Source organism: Euprymna scolopes, chromosome 38 (genome assembly GCF_053919585.1).
Source record: "Euprymna scolopes isolate OS-2025 chromosome 38, ASM5391958v1, whole genome shotgun sequence".
In the NCBI taxonomy this organism is placed as follows: domain Eukaryota; kingdom Metazoa; phylum Mollusca; class Cephalopoda; order Sepiida; family Sepiolidae; genus Euprymna; species Euprymna scolopes.
In genome coordinates this window covers 62837380-62859229 of record NC_136519.1, presented here as the reverse complement: position 1 = coordinate 62859229, position 21850 = coordinate 62837380, and the positions used below count along the sequence as shown (strand labels likewise).

The 21850-nt window shown below is 33.7% G+C and overlaps 1 protein-coding gene across 3 annotated transcripts in view; it reads left to right on the top strand.

Annotated features, from left to right (window-relative positions):
- LOC145263171 (putative U3 small nucleolar RNA-associated protein 11) overlaps positions 1–21850 on the top strand; it is a 309596-nt gene that overhangs the window by 77087 nt on the left and 210659 nt on the right. For all 3 annotated transcript variants that reach the window (XM_080120209.1, XM_080120207.1, XM_080120208.1), the window contains exon 4: positions 15764–15877. In XM_080120209.1, coding sequence (XP_079976335.1) covers positions 15764–15877 — 114 coding nt within the window. The remainder of the gene's footprint in view (positions 1–15763; positions 15878–21850) is intronic.

Genomic DNA, 21850 nt, shown 5'->3' with positions numbered 1-21850 from the left:
ACCATGTTATCATGTGACCATGTTACCATGTTATCATGTGACCATGTTATCATGTTATGTTATGTTACCATGTTATGTTACCATGTTATGTTACCATGTTATGTTACTATGTTATGTTACCATGTTATGTTACCATGTTACCATGTTATGTTACCATGTTATCATGTTATGTTACCATGTTATCATGTTATCATACCATGTTATCATGTTATGTTACCATGTTATCATGTTATGTTACCATGTTGTTATGTTATGCTACCATGTTATGTTATCATGTTATCATGTTATGTTACCATGCAACCATGTTATCATGTTATGTTGTCATGCCATGTTGCCATGTCATGATGTTACCATGTCATGTTGCCATGTTATCATGTTGCCATGTTATCATGTTACCATGTTATCATATTACCATGTTATCATATCATGTTATCATATTACCATGTTATCATATCATGTTACCATGTTATCATATTACCATGTTATCATATCATGTTACGTTATCAATCGTTGTGGATCTGTTATTCTCCCTTCATTCTCGCAGATTCCAAGGGCCTGTTTCTTTGCTTTGACTTGTTGCGAATAAATTCCAGGATCATGAGCTGCAAATCTTTATTAATCGATGGGTGCTCTGTTGCACTGTCAAACATCTTTATTAATCGATGGGTGCTCTGTTGCATTGTCAAACATCTTTATTAATCGATGGGTGCTCTGTTGCACTGTCAAACATCTTTATTATTCGATGGGTGCTCTGTTGCACTGTCAAACATCTTTATTAATCGATGGGTGCTCTGTTGCACTGTCAAACATCTTTCCGTTTTGTCATGGTGGTATCGCACATGTCCAGCATTTTTCCACTTTGTCATCCATTTTTCCACTTTGTAACCCATTTTTCCACTTTGTCACCCATTTTTCCACTTTGTCACCCATTTTTCCACTTTGTCATCCATTTTTCCACTTTGTCATCCATTTTTCCACTTTGTCATCCATTTTTCCACTTTGTCACCCATCTTTCCACTTTGTCATCCATTTTTTCCACTTTGTCATCCATTTTTCCACTTTGTCATCCATTTTTCCACTTTGTCATCCATTTTTCCACTTTGTCACCCATCTTTCCACTTTGTCATCCATTTTTCCACTTTGTCATCCATCTTTCCACTTTGTCACCCATCTTTCCACTTTGTCACCCATTTTTCCACTTTGTCACCCATTTTTCCACTTTGTCATCCATTTTTCCACTTTGTCATCCATTTTTCCACTTTGTCATCCATCTTTCCACTTTGTCATCCATCTTTCCACTTTGTCATCCATTTTTCCACTTTGTCATCCATTTTTCCACTTTGTCACCCATTTTTCCACTTTGTCACCCATTTTTCCACTTTGTCATCCATTTTTCCACTTTGTCATCCATTTTTCCACTTTGTCATCCATTTTTCCACTTTGTCATCCATTTTTCCACTTTGTCATCCATTTTTCCACTTTGTCATCCATTTTTCCACTTTGTCATCCATTTTTCCACTTTGTCACCCATTTTTCCACTTTGTCACCCATTTTTCCACTTTGTCACCCATTTTTCCACTTTGTCACCCATTTTTCCACTTTGTCACCCATTTTTCCACTTTGTCATCCATTTTTCCACTTTGTCACCCATTTTTCCGGGGCTGTCAATAGGTCTTTCCCTATTGTCATAGCAAATAATTTCTAAACATTTCTAGCCTTTTGAGAGCCGCAGTTCTCATCGACCAAATTTCACAACTATAGAGAAGAATTGTCCAAACAAGTGTTTGATAGGTCCAGATTTGTGGTTATTGTAATTATGCATCAAGACCACAGACAGTTGTAGGTTATTGAAAGTGTGCCAGGCATTGTTAATTCAAATGTCATCATTGTAGTTATGACCAATGGTGATAAGAATTGAGCCCATGTGCTTAAAGTGACCAGACTCCTCTAGGATTTCTCTATTAAGAAGAATCATGATTTTTTTCAGAAAGTAGGAATCCAGCAGAGATAATTTTCGTTTTCGTGGCATTCACCTTCATAACATTCTTGGATGCAGTGTTGCATTTTGTCTGACTGATTGGATGTCAAGCAAAGTTTCTCTGTGAATCGCTATGTTTGGGTCAATCAGGACAAAGTTATGGCCAACAGAGACATCAAAAATCTGCAAGTGTGTTACAGGTGATTCAGTTTATGGCATAGACAAATAGTGTACACAAAAGAACACAAATCCTGTCTCACTTCGAAGTGGACATCAAAGAACTCATATTTCCGGCTATAACAGCAAATTTTGTGCATGTGGAGCGATATAGGTTAAGCAGCTGTGGTGAAAATTAATCTGCATGCATTATCTCGCATACTGCACTTTGGTTCACAATTAAATGCTGCATCAAAGTCCGCAAAGCACCAGCATAGTTCAAGGATTCTTAGTTAAGTGAAAACTCGATTTGTGCGGCCGCTTCCAGGCTGAACCAACATTGGTCATGTTCAAGTTGTAATCTTCTCCGCAGTATGGACACGAAGATGGTCAATGTGATACCAATGAGACTGATGTTAGAAATCATACTGCTTATTTCATCAACGGTGAAAGCATCTGTGATGCTCATACATAAACATCAGTGGACATGAACCAGCACTTAAGGTCATGGTTGAGTAAGGTCACAAAATAACCTTTCCAATGATCGTCAAAGACTGTGATAACATCGCCAGTCAGGGTGATGATCATTTTACTGATAGCAGAGTTCTTCCCCATGCATGATTTTAAGTTTTGTAGAGTTTGTGCCACCAATTGATTCTGCTCATTCCTTATCGGCAGCAATTGAATGCCATTCAGGATTAGTAGTTGATTTCTTGGAGTGTCACCACAAGTTTTTTTTTGTTTTATCCGCCAGTTCAGTAGTTCTGCCTGAAATCTAGTCTTTTGAATGTCATTTAGTCATGTCCAGTATTTCCATTGCTGTCTCACATAGATGCATGGATTCCATTTGAGAAGGTTATGGAAAGTAAAGGTTTGTGAATGTTATAGCAAGACCGAAATGCTCAGTGGTTGTTGGAAATTCCCTTTGGAAGAGGAAAGTTTTCCTGCTCAGTTTGTGGAAAAGAAGTCTGATACAATTCTACTTGTGTGTGGTACTTGCAAATAAGCATTGGTACATGTTAGTCGAAAATGACGTTAACCCAAATGTGATGTGGTAAAACCCTTTTTCTCATCAAGAGTTATTCTATAAAGAAATATATCTTACAACTTTGTGTATGCATTCGTTTTATTCTTTCATCTATGTAATTTGTGAATTATTCCTTTATAAATATTGTAATGACAGTGCAATACCTTTTGAAATAAATCGCATTTAAAATATAATTTATTCACAATCTTTTTATTTACCTATATTAAAAAAAAAAAGTGTGACAATTTCACACATGTATTCATTTTTAAGATTTAAAAAAAAATAAAATACTTTCCAGCAATGCCTGACAGGTATTTTTTTTTTTTTTTTTTTTTTTTAAATTAAGACTAATCTTTGTCTGATTTGAAAGAAATTAAAAACAATGGAAATGTCCATTGATTTTTTTTTTCTTTTACATATTCATGGCTAAGGAAATAAGATTTGAAATTGAGTTTTCATCAGCGAAAATTAAATTCTAGACAAAAACATCAACTATGAATGACTTTAAAACAAGTCAAAGGAAAAAAAACACGTTCTGATGAGTTAAAAGAAGAAATTCAAAAATTAATCAACTCTGCAAAAACTTTCTTAGGATTTTTCTTTTTTTTTTTTTTTCTTGAAAGAAAAAAAAATGAAATTATTTTAATCAACTTTTCCAGAAGTTATACTGATATAAGGAAAGAAAATAAACAAAACAATTTTTTAATTTAATTAAAAACATTTTATTTAACTTTTTATGTATATATTTTTTTTCCTGCAGTATTATTAGAGATTTTATGAAGGCATGAATAAATAAATGAATCTTTTTATAAGTTCCTAGAATTAACGGAGTCTATTATAAAAATGGAAGTAGATACGCCACAAAGTTCAACCGACCGCTTTTTCTTTCAAGATGCATAATAGATTTTCGCTCCCTCCTCCCTTTTTTTTTTTTTTTTTTTTTTTTATTAACATCTTTCATCCTGAATAAAATGTCTGAGTTTCTTTGATAAGAGATGATATCAAGGGAAGAAAATGAATTTCCAATAGTTAACCATAAAAGGCTAAAAATCTGCGAAAAACTAACTGAAGGAGATGATGAAATTAGACGGTAATTTATTGTGCCCAAACTTTTCAATCTTATCTTTGTTTTTAGCTGAGGAGCTTGGAGTTGAAATGCTCGGCTTCAGATTTTCTCTTAATTTAATGCCTCTGACCCTGATCTAAGAAATTTTGTCTTCACTAGCTATAATTTATCTCTGTATTTGAGACAAGAGTGTGTGCTTTTCTTGCCGTAACTAACATTAATACATATTGAATTTTGGTTCTATTAATTGAATATTAAAGTCTAAAATAAAATAACTGACAAACTATGAATAAACCAGCAGGGATACCTGGCATTTCCCAGGATAATGATATCTCTACTGCTACATAATATATATATATATCTTCTGATATCTCTACTGCTATATAAAATATATATATATATATATATCTTCTGATATCTCTACTGCTATATAAAATATATATATATATATATATCTTCTGATATCTCTACTGCTATATAAAATATATATATATCTTCTGATGTCTCTACTGCTATATAAAATATATATATATATATATATATCTTCTGATGTCTCTACTGCTATATAAAATATATATATCTCCTGATATCTCTACTGCTATATAAAAAGCATTTTGTATGTGTGTGTGAGGTCCTCCCTAATAGGTTCCGAAACAGCTGAGCCTATCTTTTGCAAATTTCATACAAAGATAATTTTTATGTCTGACAGTGTTCTTAGATATGTTTTATACAGAAATTCATTGGATAAGTATTGAAAAAATCCAATCCTTAAAATCTTTATTTCTTGTAGATAACAGAAGAATTTTTACAGGGGAATATTTTAGGTTGCATCGTCAAGGGAGATAATAAAATCTCAACAAATAATTTCTTAGAAAAAAAAAAAAAGATTTGTTGACATCTGGAAGTGTAGCTCAATGATAGAGCATTCAACTACAGATCGAATGATCCCATGTTCAAGCCCAGGTGTACCTCACCATTTTATTTTAATTTTTTCTCATTAATGAATTTAATTTACACCAAAAGAGGTACCATTTCAAATCACTGCAAATCAATTCTTTGTTTGCATATTTTAGAACTAAACATTAATCAGAAGTGAGTTTCCAAATATCAGCTGATGTGATATTGTAAACACACAGAATTTGATGAACTACATTATCATTATTTTTTTATTTTTTTTTTTTTTGCGAATTAGACCACACGGCAAATAATTCCTCCTAATATATAATATTCAATAGAGGATTGATTCTATAATAATACATACACAATAAATTAAAATATCATGTTTAAGCATATCATATGATTGAGCAATGCCAGGCGTCCAGCTAGTCTATAAATGACATAGATTACAGAAAGAGATTTCAAATTAGAATGTTATGCAGATTATTCAGTTTAACCTTTATTTTTACATTCATTTTTGGATAAAATCAGTGTTAAAACAATTTTGCACTGGATGTGATTCTAACTCGCAATCTTTTGTAAGTACAGTGTTCTAACAGATGTGCAGGGGCAAGTACTTAAAATTAGTGGTAGGGTAAGTATTTTTTTTTTTTTTTTTTTTTTTTTTTTTTTTACTAACCTTTCACCATGAAAAAATCTTTCACCTTAGAAAAAATACATGCACCGAATTTATCTCCCAAAAAACAAAATTTTGGTTAATTGTTCTTAAAAGCTTGACTGAGATCATTTTACGTTAAATTTTCATATATTACCAGACAATGAAAGTATTAATGAATCTATGTGTGCCCCTATGGAGACTATGGGAACCAAACCTCCTTTAAGATTTCATATATATTCTATTTTGATGTAATTTATATCATACATACAAAATTTTCTGGGGAAAGCAATGTAGTGGTTCCTAATCTATATTATCCTCTGTGACCCAACCTTTGTGAACATAGCTCTCTTAAAACTTTGGATCAAGTAAAGATTAGATACCCCTGTAACAGAAACAAAGATTGTCGAACATTTCAAGTGGCACCGGTTCGACCTTAACATTGCCGTTGGTTGTTTGTAAACACATCAAATAGCAAACATGTTCGCGAGCAAGATTAAAAAAAAAATATATATTTACAAATCTTTTAAAGATTTGAAAGGAAAAAATATAGTGGAGAAATCCTTCTAGACCGAGGTAATTTATGCATAATAAAATCACAAGTATACACAATCAAGATTTTTTAAATTTTCATTCACATCTCTTTTATAACTTTTATTTTTATAAAGATGAAGTGTAGTATCACAAGATACAAACCTTTTTATAATTTTCATTTTTATTTTAAAAAAAAACAAAAAAAACTTGCTATTTGCTTAATTCTCCATAAAGACAAATTAAGTGCAAGTAAGTTTAGCGTCCGAAATTTTCCGTTTCTAATATTTTGAAATTAATATAGTTCATTCTTTTTACTTTTTTTTTATTATAATTATTATTAGTTTTATTAAAGTTCTGTAAATATATTAAAAAACGCACTCAGAAAAACACCCATTTATTTTAATAAATTTACGTTCGTTTTGTTACACAAAAAGTTTTGTGTAAATAAAAAAGTTGCTTTTTTTTAATTCTGAAAAGTTTTGTAAATATTTAATATTAAAGAAAATGTTTTGTAAATATATATTTTTGCTTTTAAATCTTAAAGTTTTGTAAATATATATATTTTTTTTTTAATCATGCTTGCTATTTGATGTGTTTACTAACAAACACCGGCAATGTCAAGGTTCAACAACCGGTGCCACTTGAAATGTTCAATCTTTGTCTTCTCTACAGGGTATCTAATCTTTACTTGATCCAAAACTTCAAATATGTAAATCTGATTTTTATTATGAGTGTAGTTTCAAGTCTATCCTCTCTCTCAATTATTTTAAATTATATGAAATCAAAGAATATATTCCCTTTTTCTTTTTTTAATAAAATGTAAGTAAAGAATTTTTGTACATTTGTTATGCAATGCCTATCTTTTAATAAGTGTTTAAGAGTATTAACATATGTGAATAGCTCGATGACTTAGATATGTCTGAGAACATTAAAGTAAACACTACTTAATACAATGTATAGATGCTATCCCCACAATTTAATCCAAGCAATGATAGTTACAGATAAACTTAAAATTATGATAGCAAATTAAAATCCCCCAAAAAGCATACATTAAATGATCATAAAATTGATTTCAATAAGCCAACCATCAATTAACCCAACTAGACCCAAAATAGGAAGAATTGGTAAAACAATTGTCACCAGAATTAGCAAGAAGATAAGTCTCAAATTAAACCAATGGTTTATACAAACAATTGCTTGATTAAATCCTAGCAATGGTAAAAATAAATGCACTTTCGTAAAATTCAACATTGTAGAGTTTTATTCATTAATCTCTGAAGAACTCTTTAATATTGCCATAGAATTTAGAGATATATACTTTAAAACATTAATGAGCAAAGTGTAAACACAAATTCCTTTAATGTTGTGATGGAAGCATTAGGTTCTGATTTAAGTGGAGGGGGGGAACAAATATTTGCATATAAAAGATAAGTTAACTTTTTGCAATTTACTTGATGTTTCTTTCTAGCTTACTTGCCATCAGTCACTACTAAGATCTGCTCCTTGAACACTGTTAAAGTAAATATGTAAACAGAAATATGTATACAATACATCATGTAACTGTTGTGTGTAATATATGGTGAGTTACATTGCAATGACGAAAACAGAATCCGTTCACAATCATGATTTTTGTTTTGAATTTTATTTATAGACAAGTTTTTTTTTCTTTTTTTGGGGGGGGGGAAGTTGCCACTCTGACTTTAGGTTAATGATAGAGCTAAGGAAAATTATGTGTGAACACCCTGAAGACTTGATAGAAACTAAACAAACAATTTTAGGATTTAGAGTGGAGGTTGGTTTCACATAAATTTAATGTAAAATAATTCACCATTTCGAGACCATTCTAGCGTTTTAGGACGGTTGACTGATTTATTGTTTTTATGGGTGATAAATGGTGCACTTTTTAAGGAAGGATTTTTTTTCTTTTAGACACTTAGCTTACCAAGGAATTTTGTTTGGTGAGGAGCTTGCTAGTAGACTTAGCGTTATTGTTAGGGCTAAAGGTTTTAAGAGGAGGAGGCTTGCCAGTCCTACTTAGGGTTAGAGGTAGGATTAAGCTTTTTTTTTTCTTAAGGTGTTTGACCCCCATATTTACGGTTAGTGGGTCATAATTAATGGTCTTTGAAAATGTTATGCCTTAGATTTTGGACATCAAATTACTTTTAATTATGAAATTTATTTTTGTTTGTCATAATTTTTAAGGGATGTGAAACTTAACAAGAATTACGATGACAAATAAACAAAAATAAATTTCATTTAAAACAAGTGACGTCACTAACAAAACTGGTTGCTCGGGTGTTTGGAGGTGTGTGTGTAGGGGGGGATAAAGAATAAGCAAAGTAATAACCCTGTTTAAACTTCTTAAAAAATCGGGAAAACGAATGTAAAAAAATAGCAAGCGAATGTAAACCTTTCGGTAAAGCTAAAAATAAAAAAGCGTATAAATAACCTTGTTTCAATATTAAAAATTTAAAAGTCAAAAAATATATTGGATAACTCGGATTGACCCTGCAATCTTAAGATAACGGCGCTGTCACTTAATCCATTGTGCTATGGACGCATGGGCGAATGTAAGTTTTTTTTTACAAGGAGGTCACCACTTATCAAGGCCCGGAAGCCACTCAGGGATAAGGGTTATTGCATGTACAGTACGTTGTACATTAGTGTTGAGATTTCATAAAGTGTTTACTTAAAGGGGCGGTTCATCAGGAATTTGTTTATGTTGGATTTGAAGACATCCAAGTTGTAGTCAGGTGGGAAACAGGCAGACGGAACAGAGTTCCACTGGCGTGCTGTTCTAAGAAAGAAGCTGTGTTCATGGAATCTACGTTTTCATTTAGGCACAGATAGAGTGGGGAAAATATTTGACAGTGGCTTCAGCTAGACTGGTGTTTTTCGTAAAAGATTGGCGAGGGGGAACCAGAGATTGGAGCTCAGACGAGTACTTGCCATGGAAATAACGGTAAAACAAAGACAGGCTCGCAACGTCTCTTCTGTTGGAGAGAGGTTGCAGAGAAGAGAAAAGGGTATCCCCCACTAAGCCACGAAGTCTATTTTGTACTCTGTCAAGGCAGGATAGGCTATTTTTAGCCGCTCCTGTCCAGATATGGCAGCAGTATTCTATCCTTGGACGTACTTGGCTTTTATATAGATAGAGAATTGCATCAGTAGTGAGATATCTTCTGGAACGGTAGAAGGAACCCACCATCTTTCCAGCGACCCTGGCAACAGACTTGATGTACGTGTTCCATTTCAGATCAGGAGTAAAGGTCAAGCCCAGAAGCTTGTCAAAAGAGCCATCCATTACAATTGATGCCAGATGGGGATCAGAGCGTTGCTGGTGTAAAGATAGGAGCTTGGTTTTAGATGCATTAAAGGTAACCAGCCACATCTTCCCCCACTGAACTACATGCTCGAGATCAGAGGAGAGAGAATCAGAGAGAACTTTGTCATTTACAGCCTTTGATGTGTTGCCGTAGAAGGTCGTGTCATCAGCATAGATGTTAACGAATGATTTAAGTATGTGTTTAGGGAGATCATTGATGTAGAATCAGGAAGAGAGTTGGGCCCAGGATGGACCCTGAGGGACTTCAGCATTAATACTGCAGGCCTCTGATTTTTGTCCATCAACCACTACTCTTATGAGCCTATTAGAGAGAAATGATTTCATGATTGAGAAAACATTTCCAGTTATACCGTAGCTGGAAATCTTGTGAAGTAGGCCTTTATGCCATACCTTGTCGAAGGCCTTTGATATGTCAAGTGCAATTGCCCTAGAAAGGTAGCCTTTGTCGAGCGATTCGCTAATCCTATGAGATATAACCGTTAGCACATCTGCGGTAGATCTTGCAGAACGGAAACCATATTGCGTGTCACTAAGGAGGTGAGGTGGTTGACTATTTCTCTATTTAGTATGGATTCCAGCAATTTACTCATCACACACAGGAGACTTATAGGTCTGTACTGAGAGGGAGAGGACTTATCACCTGAATTCTTAAATACAGGGCAAACTGATGAGGTTTTCCAGGGTGTTGGAAAGCACATCTCCTTAAGGCAACGCTTAAACAGTTTTGTAAGTACGGGAGAAAGTTCAGGTTGAAGCTTTTTTAGCACTATAATTGTGATGCCGTCAGGGCCAGTTGCTTTACTGGAATCAAGGTTCTTGATTAGCTTGGCGACCTCATGCACAGATATTTAGAGTGTTTTGTGTTATAGGAGGAAATATGGGGAGTTGATGGCCTTTGTCACGTAGGGTAGAATTAGCTGCGAAGTTCTTTGCAAATAGTTTGGCCTTGTCTGATGCTGACAAGATGACCTCTGGGGCATTGATAATGGTTGGGATAGAACGCACACTTCTGTTCAGGATCCTATTAGTTATTTGCCAAAACTGTTGGGAACCAAGCTGCTGATCAGCTACTTTGGATTTAACAGACTGGGCATATAGCTCTCTTGCATTTTTATTACTCTTTTACAGTGGTTGCTGGCGTTCCTGAAAGCAGCTTTAGTCTCAGTGCATCTATTACGTTGGTAGCTATGGTAAAAGTGATTTATGTGCACGATGCCAGCAGCACATTCTGGGGAAAACCATGGCTGGCTGTTAGGTTTTTGTTGGAATTTTTTAGATGGTATGAATCTGTCTATGCCTACAATTAACCATTCGGTTAGGTCTGATACTATAGAGGACACATCCTTTTTAAACATGGAATGCAGCGGTAGATCAGATATGAATATACGGAAGCTATCCCAGTCAGCCATGGAGTATCTGTATACAGTACAGTGGAGGGGTACGTCTGGGGACTTATTACATTTCATTTTTATCTTAACTGATACAACGGAGTGGTCGGAGGATCCTAGAGGAGAAAGAACATTGCATGAACATAGCTCAGGAAAGGTTGAGAGGAAAAGGTCTAGAAGGCTTGCAAACTGACCGGTAGTATCTGGCACTCGGGTGGGCTCGCGAACAATCTGAGTGAGGTCATAGACAATGGCAAAGTCATGACAGAACCTCCCCTCGTCATCTGTCTTATTTGAGTGGGTCAGCCATTCCACGTTATGGACATTGAAATCACCACAAATGTGATTGTAAGCCAAGGTATGTGCAGACAGGATGTGGCCTATTTTCTCTGGTATACTCTTAAATATAGTAACTCCGCTGTTGTGGGGGCGATAGAGGGCAAATACAAATGCAGTGGTGTAAGCTAGTGCAACCCGGAGGCACATATAAGGTAAATTAGGGTCTTCTCTCGAGATATCCCTGTCACACGGGAAGCCATCTTTAATATAGGCACATATTCCATGCCCATGGCGATCTTGGGAGTCAGATTTCGATGTTAAGTTAGAGTATCCGTTAATTATGAATTTATCTAGGGAAGTGGTCGGCCCTATTCCAGTTTCGCTTAGAAAGAATATGTCCGGTTTCGTCTCCTGTAATTGGGTTTCAACCTCTAGGGGTCTACGTTGGAAGATGGGGTTCTAGGTTTATTCGAATTTTTGTTTTTGGGATGTTTCATGTTGAAGTTTTGGGGTTTGTGGAACAGGTCAGCATACTTGGTTTGAGCAAGAATGAGAGGGAACGACAGAGAGAAAAGGATAGGAATTTTTTTTTTTTTTTTTTTTGTCGGTTTTTATATTTAAACGAATTCAAGGTATGTCTTTTGCGCGTGTTGACGCATGCATAGAAGCCATTTTGTCATGAAGGTCACGCGGCAATCTAAAAATCTAGAAAAAATAGCGTTTAAAAGTCGTGCAAATTAAATACATGTGCGAACCCCGTTAAGTCGTACATATTAAGTCGTACATATTATCATCTAGACAGCGTATAAAAAGTTTTAAGGAGTGAGCCGACCGAGAAGCCCGTTGAAAAAAGCCTTTTGTGGACATACAGAAAAGGTGCACACACACACACACACACACACGCATACATACACACATTTTCACATTTTCGCTTTTATATATGTACTAGCGGGGGGTACCCGGCATGGCCCGGGTGTTTAGAGGTGTGTGTGCTCGGGCAGGGGGGGGGTAATCAAAACATAAGAATAAGCGAAGTAAATATTTTTAAATATTAAAAAAAATTAAAACTTAAAAAAATCGAAAAAACACCCAAAAAAACTAACGTAAGGCAAATGAACGATGTTAAATGTAAAAATGGGAAAAACAAAAAAAGAAAATGCGAATGTGATGGAAAAAGAAAACAGAAAAACGAACGTTAAAACTTTAAAAAATCAGAAAAATAAAAACCAACACTGTTTCAATATTAAAATTTAAAAAAATCAAAAAAAAAAATAAGACATCTCACACCACGATTCGAACCCAAAACCTTTAGATAATGACCCCGCCCTCTAAGCACTGAGCTAAGACGACGGCGACGAAATTTTATCGTTTTTTTTATATTTAAAGTAAATCATGTCCCGACGTCATTTGTGCATGCGTAGAAGTGAACTTGTCATGAGAGGACGGTTTTTGCTGACCCCTCCCTGTAGAAAACTGATGATTTTAGGGTGAAGAAATTAATGTTTTTGGCCAATTTTTCGATATTTGTCGGGCGAAGGTTGGAAGTTTAAAATGATACCAATCTCGTGAAAATCCGTGACCCCGTGTCGAAAGTTTTTGCAAGACATACAAACACACATACATACATACAAACATACACACATTTTCACTTTTATATATATAGACTAGCGGGTGTACCTGGCATTGCCCGGGTGTTTGGAGGTGTGTGTGCTTTTAAATAAAAAAAGAAACCGGGGGGGGGGGGGTAAAAGTTGGTAGGATCGAACCCTAAGCCCTGAGGCGAAGTTTGAAAATAAAATCGGCCAGCCAGAATGAGTTACTGAAAGATTTGAATTTATTCAAGTAAGAACCAAATTGACAGGTGCGCGCACGGAAGTCGTCGAGCGTTACGACGGCGACGTAAGCGATAGCTATTCAGCAAATGAGGTCAATGACCAGGTTTGTTTGTTATAAGCGAAGTAAAAAAGAAAACAAAAACGGACGTTAAAACTTAAGCGGGGGCGGGGGGTAATCAAAACATCGAAAAAAAAAACTAACGTACGGCAAACGAACGATGTTAAAATCGAAAAAAGAAAACAGAAAAACGAACAAGTGAAAAATGGCCTAAATAAGCCTGTTTCGATATTAAAATTTAAAAAATCTGGATACCCGGGTGTTTTTGGTGTGTGGTGGATAAGCGAAGTAAAAAAAAAAAAAAAAAAAAAAAAAAAAAAAAAAAAAAAAACAGAAAAATGAACGTTACGATAAAAATGGCTTAAATAACACTGGTTCAATATTTAAAATTTAAAAAAAAAAAAAAAAAAAAAAAAGGACATCTCACACCATGATTTTAACCCAAAACGTTTAGATAACGAACCAACGCGCTAACCAACTGAGCTAACGTGACGTACATGAAATTTAGTCAGTTTTTCAAGTATTTAAAGTAAACCAGGTCATGACGTCATCTGACGCATGCGTAGAACCGGTCGTCGTCACGAGAGGACGGTTTTTGTTGACGACACGACACCAGAATTAGTGTCGCTTTTATTATAGGAAAAAGCCTAATCCACATACGGCGAGCAAAAACTGTTGAATATTTATCTTCCCAAAGTCGAGCAAATTAAATACAGGCGAGATCCTTTGTTAACTCAGAGATATTATGATTTATATGTGATATAAAAAGTTTTAAGTTGTGACAATTTTTATGTTTGTTTCTATCCAGATTGACCCTTTTTGGGAATCTGAATTTTCCTCGCATTAAAAACTGACCTTGTGTCTAACTGTCCTTGTGGGGAGGCAAGTAAATAGGAACTTAGCTAGAAACTGAACACCTATAAATATTTAAATATTGATTTTTTTTTTTAATTAATTTTTTTTATATATATGTAATTGTCCATTCGATTATAATTCGCTGAAAAAAAATTGTAAAAAAAAAAAAGACGCAAACAAAAATATATTGGGAGGGCGGGATACTGCTCGCACATGTGAAACAAAAAAATCACATTTCACATTTTCGTTTTTTTTTTTTTTTCTTTTCTTTCTTTCTTTTTTTAAACAAAACCCTGTTTAATTCACCATTAAAAACTACTGTAAGGTATAGAAGTGCACGCGTTACATATTTGTTGTTCAACTATATTTTTTAGATTTGACCAAAAATAACACTCTAAAATTATATATTCTGATAATGAGCTCTTACTAAAAATGTAAGAACATTTTTTTTTATATTCATATTTTCATTTTTAATTTGTTCTGGAATAAAAAACAAAACAAAAAATGTTTGTTTACAGTAAATTAATATCAGCGATAGTAGCTGCTGCTGATTCTACAGATCGTTTTTATATACTTTTTAAAAATAGAACGATTTTTTCCAGCTATCATGATTTTAAATTGCTCAGTACCACAAGATAAAGCCGGTTACATTTTTATTTTTAACGGATAAATGTAATAAAAAGATTGATTTATTTAACAGTGGGTGTCCAAAGAAATTTTTTTTCCAAATTTTCCAAACTCCTCATGTTGAAGTCTTGTTTTTTTTTTTTTTTTTTTTTTTTTTTTTTTTTTAACACAACAAAAAAATGAGCTGTCAAAAGAATTTCGGACAACCGAATCTATTAAAAGTAATATCTCTTCTAGTTAATTTCCAAATTTCATGACGAAATTCTTAGAAGAAACCTAATACAACCGTTTACAAATCGGGAGGGTCACTACAAAATCTTACCGAAAACGCTGTTTTATGAAGTTAACATTTTTAACACTTTATTTGTACATTATATGTACATTATTATTTATTCATTTCTTTGAAAGTATATTTATTTTCGAACAAAATGGTGGTATTTTGAGGATTTAAGATGCTTTGGTTTTTAAAATATGACAATTTTACAAAACCCCCTTGAAATCTGTAATTATCTAAAGCGTTTTATCGTCTGTGTGTGTATTGCTACTTTTAGCTTCTCTTCAAGTTAGGGAGCAGAGGTGCAAGAAATTCAGAAAGGGTGGTTTTAGTAGTGCTCTTTACTACTGATATTTACCAAGTACTTTATTCGTTATGCTGTATGTCCGCAAGAACATGTGACATAGTGGATAATTTACATGGTAAAATTCTGTTGTAAAGTTGCACTTTTCTGGAGGTGGAAGGTTGAATCATCAGTGTGGGCTACGCTAAAAAATACAGTTGCAGCTACCCCCGTGGATTAAATAATGGATTCCATTTAAAATTCCATGCAGATTTCTAACAGAAAGATTCTAGAGTTCAACAAGATACATCTTAAGATCAGGTTATTTTGACTAAAATGTGAAAATAATACTCAACGTAAGAACACTAGTCCAAAGAATTCAAATATTATTTCATTACTGAATTGAAAGGATTGATATATTATGAAGCAAACCCAATGTTGATTTTCCACTAAAAAAATTAATGATCAATTTTTTTACCCTAATTTTACAAAATTTCCTTTCTAGGATGGATTGCATCAACCACAAGAGGATGAAGTGTCTTTCTCTGATGAGCAACTCCACTTGATGCATTCACAAGATTTAAGATATATTCGAATGAAACGAATGACAGAAGCAAATGTAAGTAAAATTGACTTTCTCAAATTGTGTGTTTGAAAATATGAATAAACCTCTGCAAAATTAGAAATCAATTTTTTACTTAATTAAAACAGATGTGTGTGTGCATCTGAAAATATTTAACGAATAAATTCTTAAACTATTGTTCACATAACACTGATTTACAGGAAATACTAATTATACACCAAGAATGGTTTATGAGTAAAATCTTTGTTTGGATGGATGATTAACATACAGAAATTCATTCATAGTTTGAAGGAGTTTAATTTTTAATCTTAATATATGTTCATAGCTCCAATGGTAGGGAACATTGCTGTAGCGCTAAATATTTAGATTATAGCTGATGACACCAAAGTTTTTTTTTTAATCTTTTGAAACCAGTACTATATATTAGGTACAATATCATATTCGATGGAGAATTGGCTCTGTAATAATAAATACACAATCTGCAAAGTCATTTTCTGCAAGTAATGAGTTGGCAATTTTTTTCCATACAAAATCATATTCTGTCTTTATAAAACAAAGATGGAAATTCTTTGTTCCAGGTAAACATAGCTGCTCTATTGCACGTTTCTGCTATAAGATATACCACTTACCAAGAGTAATGCTGCGAATATGCCAACTACTGTTTCTTATATACTACATTATAAAATGTGCTTGAGATGATTTTTGTCAGCATCTGACAGTCAAACTCTTTGCCAAGAACTTTGCAGCAAACTGAACTCTATGTGATCAGGGTGTCCTACCTCCTGAATTTCCTCTCAAGACCGAAGATAATCTGACATTGACATATCTGTTCATGATATTGCCACACTCATAAAGAATCTTAATGCTAGCAAAGCAATTGGTCTTAACAATATTCAAGTTATAGCACCTAAAAAGCTGCAACTGGAACTAGCACCCTTTCTTGCAAAACTGTTCAATCGATGCCTAAAGGAGAAATGCTTCTGAATATCTTGGAAAACCTTATTAGTCTGCTTGGTTTTTTAAAATGCTGGAGATCGGTCTTCTGTGTGTGTCATGAGTAAGTTGCTTGAATCCATATTGAATAAATTGTTAACCACCTCAGCAAAAATAACCTACTCAGTGACAAGCAATATAGTTTCCATCCTGCAAGATCTATAACTGATGGACTGACTGTAATTTCATATGGGATCAGTGAATCTATTGACAAAGGTTTCTTAAGGGCAATAACTCATAACATCAGAGGCCTTTGATTGTTTGGCATAAAGGTCTACTTTATAAGATTTTCAGCTGAAGAATATTTGGAAATGTTTTCTCAACATTAACATAATGACTGTTAATTTAACTTAACAAACATGAAGTGTCTGGCTACTATTATGGCTTTTTGCTTTTATTAAATGAAATTACAAATTACAATTTCCAATTCTTAAATGAATATAATTAAACAATTAGAGAAGAAAAAATGAAATTACAAAGTACAAATTGTAATTCTTTAAGTGAATATATGAAGTTCTGCACCTGCAGATTGGGCAGCTGACCTGACGGAATGGTTAACTGTAGGCATAGACAGTTTCATACCCTCGAAAAAGTTCCAGCAAAAACCTAACAGCCAGTCGTGGTTGTCCCCAGATTGTGCTGCTACCATTGTGCACAGAAATCATTTTTTCCATTACTTCCAACATAATAGATGTACTGAGACTAAAGCCGCCTTCAGCAACCATTGTAAAAAAGTAATAAAGAAGACAAGAGAGTTATATGCTTAGTCTGTCAAGTCCAAGGTAGCTGAGCAGCGACTTGGTTCCCATCAGTTCTGGCAAATAGCAAACAGAATCCTCAACAGAAGTGTGAGCTCTATCCCAACTATCATCAATGAACCTGAGTTAATATCGTCAGCATCAGACAAAGCCAATCTCTTTGCCAAAAACTTTGCAGCTAATTCTACCCTTTACGACAAAGGCCGCCAACCCCCAGTATTCCCTTGTATATCAGAAAACATGCTAAGTGATATACAAATATCTGTACATGATGTTGCCAAGCTAATCAAAAACCTTGATTCCAGTAAAGCAACTGGACCTGACGGCATTCCAGTCATAGTGCTCAAAAGGCTTCAACTGGAACTAGCGGTCATACTTACCAAGTTATTTAAGCGTTGTCTTAAGGAGAAATGCTTCCCAACACCTTGGAAAGTCTCATCAGTATGCCCTGTATTTAAGAACTCAAGTGATCGCTCATCTCCCTCTCAGTACAGACCAATAAGTCTCCTATGCATCATGAGTAAGCTGCTGGAATCTGTGCTAAACAAGGAAGTCAACCATCTCAGCAAAAATAACCTTCTTAGTGACATGCAATATGGTTTTCGTTCTGCTAGATCTGCACCAGACGTACTTACAGTTATATCTCATAGGATTGTTGAATCCCTCGATGGAGGCTTCATCTTTAGGGCAATTGCTCTTGACATATCAAAGGCCTTTGATAAGGTATGGCATAAAGGCCTACTTCACAAGATCTCCAGTATTATTAAATCATTCTCTGATAGGTTCTTAAGAGTAGTGGTTGATGGGCAGAAATCAGAGGCTCTGTATTAATGCTGGAGTCCCTCAGGGGTCCATCCTGGGTCCGACTCTCTTCCTGATCTACATCAATGATCTTCCAGACCACATCCTTAGATCATTCGTAGACATTTATGCTGACGACACTACCATCTATGGAAGCACTTCGAAGGACGTAAACGACCAAGTTCTCTTTGACTCTCTCTCTCTCTGATCTTTAGCACGTAGTACAATGGGGAAAGGAGTGGCTGGTTACTTTTAATGCATCTAAAACCAAGCTTCTATCTTTACATCATCAACACTCTGCTGCCCAGCTGCCATCAATTGAAATGAATGGCTATCGTCTTGGGGAGACTTCATGTTTTGACAAGCTTCTGGGCTTGATCTTTACTCCCGATCTGAACTGGAACACATATATCAAATTAATTGCCAAAGTCACTGGAAAGATGGTGGGATCATTCTGCCGCTCCAGTAGATATCTCACTCCTGATGCAATTCTCTACCTATATAAAAGCCAGGTTCGGCCAACGATGGAGTACTGTTGCCACATCTATGCAGGAGCTGCTAAAAACAGCCTATCCTGCCTTGAAAGAGTACAAAATAGACTTTGTAGCTTAGTTGGGGATGCCCTTTGAAACCCCTTTCTCACAGAAGAGACGTATCGAGCCTGTCCCTGCTTTATCGTTATTTTCATGGCAGGTGCTCATCTGAACTTCGATCTCTGGTCTCCCCTCGCCAGACTTTCACGAAAAACACTCGCCCTGCCAGAACCACTATCAACAATTACCCACACTCTTTATCTGTGCCTACACCTAAATATAGATTCCATGAACAAGGCTTCTTTCTTAGAGTTCCACAGGCGAGCAGTTCTATTCCGTTTGCCTGCTTTCCAGCTGACTACAATCTGATTGTCTTCAACAATCTTATTGAACCGTCCCCTTAAGTAATCCAAGTTACAAAATTCCCACTAATGCCTGCTACGCTAAAATCACAATAACTAATGCATACCTATTAACCTTTATCCTTGAGTGGCCTTTAGGTCTTGATAAGCGATGAATCTGTGTTTTATCTTAAAGATAAAACACAGAATCTTGAAGTTATCAGTTAAGATCGACAATCCTCACTGAACAGTCAGTCAGGTTTTCAGGTGCTTAATCACGTTTTTACTGTCGACATCTGGTGCATGTTATGGAAACTTGTCTGATTAGGGAGTCTTTCACCACTCTCTAGAATGAACTATCACTTGGTTTGGAACTGTTTATTGGTTGTTCCCAACTGCCAATCTACGGTCAAACAAATGGATGCGCGATAGTCACTCCACACTACTATGTTACACACTATTTGGAATAGCATTTTCTTTTAGTCATGTTTTCTTTAAAAATGGCACTTTCCTTGCTGATTGCATAGACTGAATAAACATCCTACAAGAATTGATTTCTTTTTTTTGTTTTGTTACACAGGGTTTGTTCTGCTAGTCATGACTGAATAGAAATCTTAAATCTGAATAATACAAAATATTTATTCACATCCCCAAAATTCTGAAATAATGTTTTTCAAGAAATATACTTTTCTTAGAACAAAACAAAAGTTCATTTTTGTTTAAAAAAAAAAAAAAAAAAAAAAAAAAAAAATCAGACTTGTCCGATCACTTCAAAAAATAAAGCCCAATCTATTTATGAAATCCATCTTACAGAAAACTTAAAATGTATGATCATCAAATCTGCATTTTTTGGTGTGAATATTTTTTTTCTTGGATCTCGCATCAAAAACAGTCAACTTTTATATTTTTGTATCAAAGATAAAAATTATCTTTATAAAAATGAATTTGAATAATATACATCATATTTCAAGACATTAAATGTATTTTCAAAGTCCTGCCTCTTTGAGATGTGTCTGCTGAATTTACTTTGAATTTAAAACCAGAGTTAATAAAGCTTTAGGATTTTTGAGATTTCATTTTATATTTTTATACTGAATTAACTATGATAAATCCTTTCTATTTGTCCAGAAGTACACATACAGAAGTATAAATGTATTGTACCTGTTTTGCATTACTTCGGATTCTTTACTTTCAATTTAGTTTCTATGTACTTTTTTTTTTTTTTAATGTATACATATTAGGTTTTGTTTTTATAAAAGAACTTTTTCTGGTTAAATTTTATGCTAACAGTCATGTAATCAGGATTTGGATTTTTCTTTTTTTGTTATTGGTACAAAAAGGAAGTAGGAGTTACTGTTCTTCTTTAGGAAGAGTACTCTCATCGTTATGCTTTCATAACATGGACTAATTTTTTATGTGAAGCTATTTTGAATATATATGTCTACGCCAGCCCAACAACTTTATTCCACATTAATCATATATGATTATTTAATGTGAAATATTTTCAGATAAAAAGTTTTAAAATAATATGGCCATTTTAGAATCTAAATGTTTCATTTCATTTATTTTTTGTTGATTTCTTTGATTAGGATTTTAATAACAAAAATGTTTATCTATATTTGGTTATGCATCATTGATCCTAATTTAATAATTTGCTTTAATTTTTATGATTCAATATTTTGCCTGTAAATATAATTTAGAGTTTCTATTTATATTACCAGGTTTTAATTTTAATATTTCTCAATATTAAGTGGCATTTTTATTTTCATATTTTTTTGATGTCATAGCTATATCTATCGCTGAATAAATATTTTTTTATAGCTCCTGTATATGCTTTCCCATTATTGATATTATTTACAGTTGATTTCTATATTACATTAGATGTTAAACATTTATTCCATCATGAATCAATCAATGAATCAATATTTATGAATCAACAAATTTTTATATTTTTCAAACCTGCACAAAATGTTTTTTTTGTTGTTTTTTTTTGTTTTGTTGTTTTTTTTTTTTTTTTTTTTTTACTGAAAGTTTTTATTTTTGAAAACTTTTCTTTTCTTATCCATTAATCCTCACTTTCATCTAAATGGAATTTAAAAAAAAAAAGTTCATCTAAGAATAATAATTAAAACGTTTTTGTTAAATTTAAACATTTATAGGTTTACCTCTGTCTTTTTTTTTTGTTTCCTTTTATTTATTTTTTCTTGTTTAAAAGTCATTTTTATTTGTTGTATAAAATTTGCAGAATCCAATACATGTATAAATCTCCCTTTCTACATTTTTTGTTCTTTGTATTTCTGTTTCTCCAATTCATGAATTGAAATGAATAAAAAAAATCATTTTCTTTAAATACTGATACATTGTTGTACATTTTACATATTTTATTTTTATTTTTTTTCTGTCTAGAATTTGATTCATTTTCATCTGGTATTGTTGAATTCTTTTCACCTCAGTTTATTTATCTATGTGTGTGTGTGAATTGGCTTTTTTTTCATTTTCTTGAATAATTCGAATGATTCAAAGATTAACACTTCCGACCACATAGTAAAAAGTACTTTGATTGTAATGTTCGTTATCCAAAAA